Here is a 12,410-nt window from a genome sequence, read left to right on the forward strand (position 1 = left end):
TGTGTCTTTGAGCATTTGTCCGAGCTGCTTCATAAGCGTTATGTAGCTCGGAAAACAACTGAGGAGTCTGGATACTCTACCATAACTAGATGCCCATTCCTTAAGACTTAGACTTTCTTTTTTCCAGAGCGCATCGTTGTGCCTGTGTGTGGCAATTGCAGCTGTCGGTGACAGCGCTTTTTTCGTCTTTCGGAGACTTCCACCCCTACTGGGCGAATTGCGCAAGGCCACAGAAGTTCGGACGCTATCGCTGCACGCAGAAGCCTGGTTGGACGGCTGCCAAAGATGGCGAGACCGCAGAAAGAATGTCCGCGATGGTCGTTGTCCTCGGCAAGTTAATAAAGATAATGTTAATCAGGGCGAACTATAGCTCTGTCTATGTCTCATCCGGTAGGGGCAGGAGAGCTTATGGAAAAATAGACGCGCGAACCCGGCTGTTGTGTAGAGGGGAACTCGGCAGCTTCCTGGAACCGCAGACCACCTTGACTCGACGACTGCCGGGTGCCAGCGCAGGCTTGCTTCGGTACTGAAACTAATACTACGATGACTAACACTAGCTTCTGCCTCGGCGGAGATTGCAGTCGACCGGCCGAAGGCTATCCATCAGGGAATATTAAGAGAAGGATGGTGGCTTCTAGTAACAGTTGCTGGTGAGAGCTTTGCCGGCGGCCTGGCCGGGTGAAATCGGCCACTGCTACGAGTATCGCAGCTATCACCGAAGCTGCCACCGCTGCCATCGAGAACGTCGCACTACAAAGGAGACGGCCGCCACGATGCGCAAGCCACGGAAGACAAGAACATCGACGAAAAGAAAGTAGATAAGGTAGCAGAAAGCAAAAGACAGAAAAAGATGAGGAGGAGTCCTGTTTGTTCCTTTTTTCTTTTTTTTTGGTTTCAACCTCTCCCGCCCAGTCGAGTTACTCTTGTGGCTTTTTTGTCCTGCTCTTTCCTGTCCATCCTGCACAAGGCGGTCTCTTAACCTGTGTGCTTGTACATGTGTATATACTATTTTTCTTTTACGGCGGGAGATACAGGCAGCGCCGGGGGCAAAGAGAGCTTCAGTCCCGATTGCGGAAAGTATTCTTGCGTGCTTTTATCACAGCAAGATGATACCCTCTGTGGCCTGGCTTTACCCCTATTTCCGTCCCCATGTTTTATCTCCTTTTAGGAATGACCTTTGTTGGCGTACGCACGCGTCTAAAAAGATGATTCTGTAAAATATATCGACAGCACGTCTGTATATACGATCTTTGGTTCGTCGCTTGTTTACACTTGCTTTTAATTATTCTGCATTTTGCCGTGAATCCCACGTAGTTACTCTGTTATACGAGCGGCGTGCCAGAAACTGACGACAGGATTGAGAATCTGTCATCAGCATTTCCTCTCATCCTCTTGCGGCGACAGTTGTCGTTCAGTTTCAATCGACACTTCAAGGCGAAAAACTCAGTAGGGTTGACCCGCGTCGCATATGGAACGAATCCTGCTTAATGCTATCTATGTGCATAATCAATCTTCACCTAACCCAGCCTAAGCTAGGTGAACATAGAAAGTCCCGAATAGTATTATACATTTATCAGTACTGGCAACTGCGTGACCGGTGATCAAATTGCATTAGTTATTGCTGGTACGCATGGATACTTCTACACGAAACAATTTTCTAAACGAACGAATCAACCCTTGCCGTGTCGTATTGAATTATAACTTAAACACTTATATACTTTTGTACAAATCGGAGAAAATACTCCTCAGGTAAATGTGTACCGAAATGGTTAGCATAAGGCACATATACGGACGCACGATAGAGTTGGAAACCATATCTATTCAATCCATGCTACACATGCGTATTCATTGGGGCCACACATTTGACGAGGTATAAATTATGCTCTGAAAAATATATGAACCACAAGTATCACATATAGGACAATGATATGTTTCAAGATTATTCTTATTAGTTCGAAAATATATGGGGATTTTTTAATTGAAATTTACGTTTGTTTGATTTATTTCCGTAATTGCTGTATTGCAGCAGGCTATTTGTGTGTCGTCCGTGTAAACCTAAAGCCTATTGAATAAGAAGTTTGCGGTTTTCATTTCATAATGTTATCAGGTCTATGTAGGAAGATATTTAGGCAAACATAATATCCTACAATGACAACCGCGCGACAGGAACCTAGTTAAGAAACAGGGGGATATACGTACGGTTTACGATAAGAATGTATTTAATGAAAATGTCATCCTCGAAAACATAAGTTCCGGTTTGTGTCTCACTGTTTGAGAAAGCTACGCTTTATAAAGTCGAAAAGAGGTCATAATAAGATTCAACGATTGACGCTGTAGGAGCTCAAGTGAAATTTAATTTCATGACAGTAAATTAAACTATTTACTAATGATGGGCCTTTAGGTAAGTATAAGGCTCACAACCGTAAACGTACCAGTTGGTTTGAATAATGAATTACCAGTTTTGTAATTAGTATGTACATCAATAAGATCGTTACTCTCATAATTTAATAGAATGTGTGGCGGATTGGTACACCTGTCTAAAAAAAGGCAAGAGTACGATTGGGGTGGGGGGTGGGGGGGAGTTGTGCGACTATGAAAATCTGGGTAACTTTGCCAGGAAAGTCAATATCGCGCGGGTATCAACAGAACTCGCGGCTGCATGCGATGGCTGTGGCGGCCGTCGCGCCGTTCTGGGTCTCGCTGTCGTACGCTTGACAACTGAAGTTCCAGGCGTCCCTTTAGTGTCGCGAACAGAAGCCCAAATTGAAGTGAAATCTCTTTTTCTAATAAAATTTCTTGAATTTTCTTCTCTACTTCTACCACTTTATTATCACGCTATCATTCCGTTATACTTTGCAGTACACAAAACCAGTATAGTTGTATCACCGATTTCCAATAACTTCGGCAATCACACGTTCTACTCTTACGCATACAGTATACTCATTTTTGTACAACGTTCGAAGCATGTTTATTATTTAAATCCTGATTCGCGTTTCTGTGCCTAAATCTGGATTTTTCCCGTATTTTATATTATACATATGCTCTGTTTATTAGGAATTTTACAATAAGATGTATATATAACACTCGAAGGTTATGCAATAGAAAATGCCCCAGTAACCGATTAAGCTTCCATACAAACCAACGCTAAACTTACCGTCAGTGCTCAATCTAATAGCTTGTAATTTTTTCTTAAAAGGTCATATACCTGAACGCTATCACATCCCCATCAAATTTTAGACCACTGAAAATATATCTTAAATTATAAAGACTATAATTTTTCTTAGAGATCGAGCACAGTTGGAATAGGTATTCGGGTACGAGAGGTGGCCGAAGTGTTGGTAGGTTTATCATGATCTGCACCTTGAATAGCAAAAACGTTTATCGTGTCTGTCTATAGCATCAGTCAATAACTGTAGTTAAAACTTGCTAGACATTTTCAGCATAAATAGAGGTCGCCTAGCTATAGAATATATTCTTATTAACTACTACTTGCTGTCACCGATCGGCCATACTGACAATTCATCTCAATCCTAACATTAATGACCACGCTTTATACTTTACAAGGTATCTCTGCATAGAATGTATAACCTATATAATACATTTCGTAATCAAATCTGTCCGTAAGAAAAATAGCTATCCAATATAAATTTTGATCTTGAACATAATTGAGCTAATATAAGCAAAAAAATGACCAAATGTTGAAATAAAAGGAATAAATCTATGACGACACTGAGAAAAGCAGGTCTTATTAAAGGTCAATTTTTGACCTGTAGGACATCGAACCAATGGGTACATACTTGCCGGCATTGTTAACACGAAGCAACGAAGGCGCCGAATTGTTTTGCATATTGGAGGAAGTAAGTTTCTTTACATAAATGTCTATTGGAATCACTTCTTGTCGCGTGGCACTTTTTTTGTTTCGTGGCGATGTCCCTGTAGGACGTCAATTCGGTTTACTAGATCTAAGTAGGTAGTAGGCGTTCGCTAGTCTGCAAGGTTGGCAAACAAGATGGATGGCAAATGTAGCCCTAAAGCCTTAAGAGGCTGCGCTTTGGGAAGAAGAAACGACCTTCCTGCCTCCGCTGGTGCCGCTGCAGGAGAGGAAATATCGAGGTGTCATGGTACTACGTATCTATCTATACCTGGGGGCAAACACAAATTGTCCTTGTGCTCAGGTGCTTTGCAAGTAGTGTGTCAGAGGATCTTTCCCTTACTCGATCCGATAAAGCCGTCTTGCTATGTGGAGATCCTCGATCAGGACTAAAGGTTGGATTACGGCGCAATAAGGAGATGTATGATCTGCCGCTTATAACGTAGGTTTATGAACCTCTTGATGGCAATGGGCCATGGAGAGATGGGGTAAAATATGAAGGCGTCCCCGCAAATTTCGCCTGAGGAATTATGACCGGGTTATCGTATTATACCGTCTCACTGTCGCCTCGCTAGTATTCGCCGCGTCAGCTCAACGTCAGCAGGTGCATGTTCCCTAGATAAGGGTAATTCAGGTTCAGACCTGTGGATACCCATGGTAGTTTATAAATCCGTACACTCTTTTCGGAGCAGGTTCCCCACTGTAAGCTTGCATAGGCTTCCTGCATTGGTAGTTTGAAGACTCACCGCGACTTTGCCGGTGTTGGTGACGGAAGTGTAAATGATCATACCTCAAGCATCACCACCACCGCAGTTACTCACGGTTACTGGAGCTTCAAATCAGTGTTATCTCTTGGTTCTCATAGTTGCGTTACGTGGTGTCGATGAGATTCACTACATCTGCACGGCCTAGCAAACGTTAAGTCGGTTCTTCGCATAATCAATGGTCCTTAGAGCCTGATTATACTGAACAGTGTCACTAAACATAGAGACTCGCCACTGTGTGTGTCGCTCTCTGGAGAAAGAACACACCGTTGCTGCAATGTGTGTTTGCCACTTTGGCTTGCTAACCTGCCAACTTAATCTTCAGCTGTCGTAAGTCGCCAACGCTCGTCGAAGCAGCCGACGACAACCCGGCGATCCGTCAACGTCGCGTGTCTCGTTGGAGGTCAACTTTTTCATGCATAAATAACCAGGCACGGGAGGCGAGGCTGTAGTAGAGGGTAAAGAACACAGCGAGGCAACGAGGTGGCATCAGTGCTTCCGACGTAGATGGCCGACTTATCCGCGTAAGTCCCTCTCACCCGGTCATTGGAATTGCCATGATAGAGATCTGACGCTTGCAGAAGCAAGATATCCTTTTCTGCGTCTTCACTTATAGAACCAACTAGAATTATAGACTACGCATGCTACGCATAGAACCCCGGACAGGCCTATCCCAGCCATTGTGGGACGATTGGCTTCTTCCTTCTTTATCGCCCACACAATATCTGTCGCAGCCGCCCAGTTAGGCTTCAAGTAGCCTTTCGTTATTCGGTTGTATATCCAGAGTACAACACTTTGATCTTTCTAAGACTATTGTTATAACTACTGCGCTGCTTTTCATATCGGGGCAGACTCTACAGACAACCCTGGTCCATACCCGTTGACGGCATCGTGAAAACATTTTCACCTCATGAAAAGGATTACAGACTAAGCCTGATTTGTCATAATTCTACTACATACTATATTCTCCCCAGGTTTGTGATATTTAAGCTTCCTAAAAAAGGAAAGAGCAGGAGGTCGTCAATCATAAAATCGACTTAACTCTGTATGACATTGCCTAGTTACTTCTATTTGAAAGTTCTACTGATACTACATCACTACCAGTCTGCTGCTACATCTTCAAGAAATGTTTGTTTGTTAAAGTTAGCTACAAACTTAAATACAGCTGGATCTGAATAAGGCTTAGATGCCTCTTATGTACGCTACATAGAATTTTGTGTTTGTTTTGTTCGAAACGTGCACCACCTTGCGTCTTCTATGAGGAATTACAGTGGAAAATAGATAGGCCTGCTGTAATTTTTTGTTTCTATTGTTCGGAACCATAAATATTTTTCGTATATTGAACAATTTAATTTATTTACTACATTTTCTACACGATATTGCCTTATTACTTATTATTTACACTTATTTTTTCGTTGTTGTTGGTTTAAGGAGGTTCACCTTTGTGCCAGTGTTGCATCCTCGTATTTGGCAGCCTGACGCAGGTATGATTAGTTAGATACGTTGGCACTCTCCGTACATATAAAATATAGCATCGGTCTGTAATGTAATGTATATATTTACGTATGTGAGGAACGGGTTGCTTCAAGCGGAAACTAAGCAACACTAGCAAGCTAACAAGATGGGAGAAAAGTCTGACGAGAATTTTTTGAATAAAACAAGTTGAATGAAATTGCAAGTTTTTGAGAGCGAGTATCCCCAATTTCGTTCCTATGTCGTCCGTTGTACGAATAGCTTAATGTCAATGCAAGCCCGCATGGACTTTGGCACTGTACTTACAGAGGTCTGTTATTTGATGACACAATAATGTGCGTATGTATTGTGTTTCGATTGGTGAGTGTAACCGTTTGTACAAGCGGCCTCTACATGCGGGTATGCACCTGCAATAGCGAATCTATGAGCCACAGAAACAAGAGCTTTGCTTTACTTTAGCGGACGATCGGCGAACTCTTCTGCTACTGCGGAACCGTGTTAGGACTTCCGCAATAGGCTGAGACGCTACCGGTTTTCAAGACGTTGATACGCTGCGGAGATCGAAGTAAAGCCTTCACTTTCAATTCGAATTCCCCTCAAGGTGCGGTAAAGCCGGTAGGCTGGCCTTGCCATACGTTATTTTCCAGCAGCTCTACATTCGATCAAATTTCCCTTTTACAGAGTTGTACGTTCGCTTTTGTATTTCCGCTACAGATGAGTTATAGAGGAACAGCACACTGCCAAATACTATTATTGCTGGCACGAGGACTGCCGAGAGGCTACCATTGATTCACTATACTCTACATATCTTTTTATTTTGAGAACTGATCGCGAAAGCATCGGAGAACGTGGAGATACTTGCTTGTTTGTAAATTTCAGCCCCCATATGGTGTTTCAAGTACGTTTCACACGGGTCCAGTTTTTGGCCATACACAGGTGAAGGTGGCAGACGAGGTAAAATCTACCTACAGAAACGCTACCTGATAGTATTAATGTTGGACCAATTAAGTTATTAAGAGCAGTGTTTGTGGTAGGTGTTAAAAACAAGTGTATAGAGTATATTATGGCGGTTTTTTACGTTTCTAGCTTACCAATTCTAGCAAACGGCGGAGAATAGAACCGAATTCAACCGGTTAATTTTAATTAATTACATGCATAGGCCAAGATAATATCGGTATGCCTTATAACTCACAGAAAACAAATTGTGTCATCTAGGTTATTCTTACTCTGAATTAATGAAAACTAGGTTATGTCACTTTTAGAAAATTTAGCGAATCTAACGCCAACGTCTTTATGTTTTTTGATCATATTTGAATTGCTCCATATCATTGGATAAATCGCTAACCTTATATTTTCAATTAGCAATGAACCGGCAATGAATAGAATGAACACAAATCAATTCAATTCAAGAAAAATTGATTGTATATTATTCTAGATGATGTTCAGTATCGTCTCGGTAATGTTGACGTTACTATGTGTGTCCTTGGAGTGCCAGAGTGGAGCGAAAAGGAGAACAGAATACAGCTGGGCTAAAATGCTCAAGAAATGTCTAAGCAGCCCGCATACATCTCTCCAGCAACCTATTAGACTGCTAGCTTGCTTGTTGGCTATTCATTGCCTCCCTCGTTTGCCATTTGCGCCTTCGATGGCATCCCTACGCTATAGTTACTTGCTTGTCCTGAAGCGAGGGCTTCGGTAAGTCTACACGAGCTAAGAAAGCTATTCAACTAGCTCCGGTGGCTCTCATGATGGTCTGATAGCTAAGGATCAGGCCAGTAGACAGGACTCTCCCATCCAACTGCTAGTCCGCCACCCCAATGGGGCTCATTTGGCCAATTGAATGTCCAACGGCCGGCCGCTTTTTTTACTCGCTATCGAACAAACCGCTATACAACCCGTTCGCTAGTGATGCTGTTGCAGATGCTACTGCTTCTGCTTTTCCAGATGCCGTTGCTATCGACCTTTTCTTCCTTAGGCTTTGCTTCGTCCATGATCGCTGTTCAGCTTCTTTACATACCACTGTCTCTACATAGTAGCATCCTGCATTTTGCCAATGCGGTATGTAAGTATCACGTGGAAATAGCCATCGATATTCTGGTAACATATTGATTTCTTGCATGTATACGTGACATCTATGCATTTGTCGTAGTTGCACCACCAATTCGAACGTTATGATATGTTTGTGAATGTGAATCAACACTGCTCTTGAGCTATTAACGCTTGTTCGGCTATAACAATTGAAGCCTTGACCTTTAGCCGCGGATTTAGTATTCGGTCAAAAGATCCGTACTGAGCTGTTCGTGCACAGTGTCTTGGCTTTTAGCTGTTGTCTTGTAAATAATGGTACCGTGCTATTTCTATGTCTGTCTTTCGTCTAGCTAGCAATCCTCAGATGCCATAAAATATCGTTTACAGTATGGTCTGTTGCCTACCTTCTTCCTTTTAGTTTTTCAAGACGCTACGCTCGGGATAAAAAGTGGGTTTGCAATTCCTCTTCTCATTGAGATGTGCTGTAGCTCTATGCGCTATGCTGTACTTATCTACCTAGCTACTTTTACTAGTGCTATTATTCTCTGCTTTCAGCTTTATTTAGCTTTCTACATCTATTTGTCGTTCTTACTATATAAAACCATCTAAGTACCACCATGGTCGCCGTTGCTGTCCTGGCCGCCATTTTCGGTGAAGGTGATTATCTATGGCGGCTATAGATAACGATGCTTATTCTGATCTATCTAATGTTTTCAACTCCGTTCCTGTAGCAACAAAACGCGATCGCTGTCTAGCCGCCCAGCTGGCCATTCCACATCGAAGCTTTGTCAGACTACAAGCGACAAGAAAGCGGCAAATTACGCGCACACTGCCTGCTGACCCGCTTCGACGTCGTCCTTTCCTCTTCTGGCGTACACTTCACGGAAAACAAGAATATGAAGACAGTAGTGCGCTCGTAGGCGAAGCATGGGTGCGAGATGCGAGTGCGCCGCGGTAACGGGCAATCGCCGATGCCTGTCTGAGAAGCAAAGTATAGAAACATCGCGAGTTTTGCAACGTAGAGACGGTAAGGAAAAGAACTCAAGTGGGGGTCAAGGGGGCGGAGAACTGATGAGGGACACGATTCGAATAGCAACGCTAGACAAGTGAAGCAGAGTCAATGAAGACACTAGAGGCAGCAGTGGCAACCCAAGTCACTAAAATAATCGACAGACCTACCGACTGGCCGTCCAGAATGCGCCAAAGTAGCTGTGATAGTCGTAGCAGTGCTACTACTGACAGAGTACGAAGCAGGAGAGAGTGGAATGTCAGTGAAATTTATCGAAGCACTCTCACTGCTTGCTAGTGCATCAAAGCAGCTTGCAGCAGTTCTTCGGCGTCTCGGGGCAACACCCGAGAGGATACCGGCATGTCCCGCAAAAGAAGAGATGGACTTCTTTTCGTGCGTATGGACCAGCTTGCACACATCTATTGCACTAGTCAAGGCGCGGGTAGGATAATACTGGGTAGGACTTACCCTCCTTAGACCATCATATATTTTTCTATCCCCTTTTCTTTTTAGATGGAAAAAACGGAGATCTCAACATCGGCGAACCCAGGTGTTTGGTGGGGTGGCGGGCACAGCACACCAGCTTTAAGCAGCCGCACTGCAATAGCGGCCGCACAAAGCGAAGAATATATCCTATGGGGCAGGGCTCGAGCGCGTAAGCTCAAGGAAAACGGGAGTTCGTCATTTTGCACCTTCCTTTGGCGGAATATTGTTCCACAATGGGCATTCAATGGAAGAGCACTTTTGTGGAGAGTGCTGTGTACAAGCAGAGACGCTAGCTGAAAACAGGGTAGAAATAACAAGCTACAGACGACACCGTGTGCAGATGTAAATGGGGTTTAAGGTATTTGTGGCCTACTCATGTTTCGCTCGAGTTTACCTATATCTCTGTGCTAGGTGATACAAGGACCTTCAGGCTCTCAAGCCATCGATTACTTCCCTTTCGAGAGACGATAATTTTTAGCTAGCCAAAAGAAAAAAGCGTAGTCTGCAGTTCAAATTTACTGTCATCCTAGACGAAAATATGTGACCTCGACCATTTTCTGCGGTTAGTTGTATAGGATTAGGCAACTCTTTGAGTAATAAAATACCCTAGCAGAGAAAATTGATTTGTTTCAAAGAAATGGAATAGCCATTACGGCATAAGAACTCGGTACTAAACAGATACGGTATGTATTTGGCGATATCGGTTGGTATCCTACGCGAGCAAGCTATTCAACAGCAAACGTTCTATCAAACATTTAATAGCGATAAATTCTGTTTCGCATCATCTAGCAACCGTAATAAATAATCCCATTAAGTCAATTATCCGTACAGCATTCAATGTCGTACCATTTATTCCTTTCTTACGTCCTTGAGATCGTCAAACTTTTCAGCGACACCACTCGTTGTACCGTCGGGCCTATAACATGAGCTGCTATTTTCAGTGAACTACAAACGGAAGTCAGTCTAGCTTTTCTGTGTTTGCATATACTAAACATCGACAAAGAAAATAATAAAAAGCAAGCATTTCTATTGCATGTACTGTGTGTACAACATTTTTGGATTCATGGTAAAAAAAAATACAAGATGCTGTATATGTGACCACAGTAAATTACATGCTTTAAGGATAGCTGTGGTTAGACGCTGTTGAGTTGATACGTCTTGACGATGCTTTGTAATGATGTTCTGAACTTTAATTTATATTACCATACTGTTGATAATCTTCCGCAAGTATCGCACAGATAGACCACTATGCTTCGGCTAAATTTATAAGTTATGTCTTGTATGTATCGCGTAACATAATAACATGTCGTTTGCTAAGACAAGGTTCTTGTCGGATTTCTCGTGGGTTAACATTAAAAAATTGATAATAAACAATAAGCAGACTTCCTTGCACAAGAAACATCCACAGTACACCATAAACGTTTCAACTGCTATCCCACGATATTTCTATGCGTCACTAATATAGCCATAATATCCTATGAGTTGCTATATAAATGTTATAAAAGGCGTACCTAAATACCGCTAGAGTAGTAAGTGTGTATATATATATACAGGATTCAGCGCTTAAATTAATAATAATTAGTACGCTTTCGAGATTGAGTGTAAATAAGAACGCACATATCAATGTATCTTTTTCGTGTTTTTTCAATGCTATCACCATTCAACGCGATGACAACTTTTGCTGGAGATCTAAAGGACCTACTAATAATTTACAAAATATTCCTTCTTTAATCCGCAACCAAGTTTGTAACAATAACCGTGTGTTAAGCTCCATTCATAAGAACAAATTCCTTTAAATGTCGCTTAAAAAATTAATAATACATACAAAAAATGATAGCAGAATTAAATTTTGCACAAATAACAGTCTAAGGCGTGAATATTGCAAACAATCTCAGGACAAGCCACCGTTGGAGCGTATCGGAACGACCCAATCCTTTTCAAAACGGGCTTTAATTTGTATATTTAAGACTCAAATGTTCTAAAAATGCTTTCTTGAGCTCCTATACTGTTGAGGTTTGCACTATGGAGATCTTACTTACATTTTTCAACAGCCGCAGGAAAGCTGGCTATAACGTAAATCACTGATTTCGCGAAAACAATAGAGTTTTCGATCTAGATAGCAGTTCGTCCGGCGCGGGAAAATTGAAGAATAGTTTGCTTTTCCTTAAATTTAAATAATAAATAACTGCTACTTCGGACTCATAATATAGAGGCCTTAGCAGTTAAAGGACCGATCAGTCGAGAACTGATGTAAATTGTGCTCATTCAATTTCGGTGTACATCCGCTGGCACACTGTAGGAGTGTCGACATTGAGTTTTTAGTCTGAGTAAAGGATTCGGCCGATTGTACGGTATGTCAGTGAACCTTCTTCTGCGCTACTTGTCTTGCTGCAAGCGGGCGTGCCTTTATCGTCCAGCTGATTTGCATCTGTTGATATGCTGTTAGATACCAGTTGCGGGGCGCCGACGCTGAGTATTTACTTATAGGAAGGCCGCGCTAGTAAACGAGGCTTCTACTAAAGCTAGCGAAGCTTTGAGGAAAAGAGAGAGAACATTGGTGTACCTTTGCCAGGAAGAAACTTAACTAAAGCCATGCTAATGGAATCAAATAGTGTTCTAAAGAACCCATGCGAAGAATCTGGCGAAAATGGTAATCAAGCAGCGACCCCTGATTCTAGTGAAGGGTGTAATCGCATGGCCCGCAAGAGTTCAACGAATAAATTTGAGAAAAAAAAATTGCAAATAAATTTTATTTGCGAAAGGACTATTAAGAATCAGA

The 12,410-nt window shown here is 42.3% G+C and overlaps 1 protein-coding gene and 1 long non-coding RNA gene across 9 annotated transcripts in view; one reads left to right on the forward strand and one right to left on the reverse strand.

The window, feature by feature from the left end:
* The window catches only part of LOC111267113 (uncharacterized), a 54,429-nt gene extending 43,960 nt beyond the window's left edge, over positions 1 to 10,469 (forward strand). For 7 of the 8 annotated variants that reach the window (XR_002684422.2, XR_015313668.1, XR_002684421.2 and 4 more), the window contains one exon: positions 128 to 1,988. Coding sequence is in view for 2 of the 8 variants with exons in the window: in XM_086971198.1 (XP_086827324.1) it covers positions 128 to 370 (243 nt within the window). In the remaining 6 variants the exon portion in view is untranslated. Of the gene's footprint in view, positions 1 to 127; positions 1,989 to 6,066; positions 6,120 to 8,867 lie in introns of those variants that run through there. The other variant, XR_015313666.1, reaches the window with a different exon arrangement.
* On the reverse strand, positions 10,447 to 12,016 carry LOC111267114 (uncharacterized). The gene is made up of 2 exons (XR_002684423.2): positions 11,671 to 12,016; positions 10,447 to 10,547 (listed from the first exon to the last, which is right to left on the reverse strand). It is a non-coding gene; the product is annotated as an uncharacterized LOC111267114 (long non-coding RNA).
* Between the last annotated feature and the right edge of the window lie 394 nt (positions 12,017 to 12,410).

Source organism: Varroa jacobsoni, unplaced genomic scaffold (genome assembly GCF_002532875.2).
Source record: "Varroa jacobsoni isolate VJ856 unplaced genomic scaffold, vjacob_1.0 scaffold_1147, whole genome shotgun sequence".
Taxonomy (NCBI): Eukaryota; Metazoa; Arthropoda; class Arachnida; order Mesostigmata; family Varroidae; genus Varroa; species Varroa jacobsoni.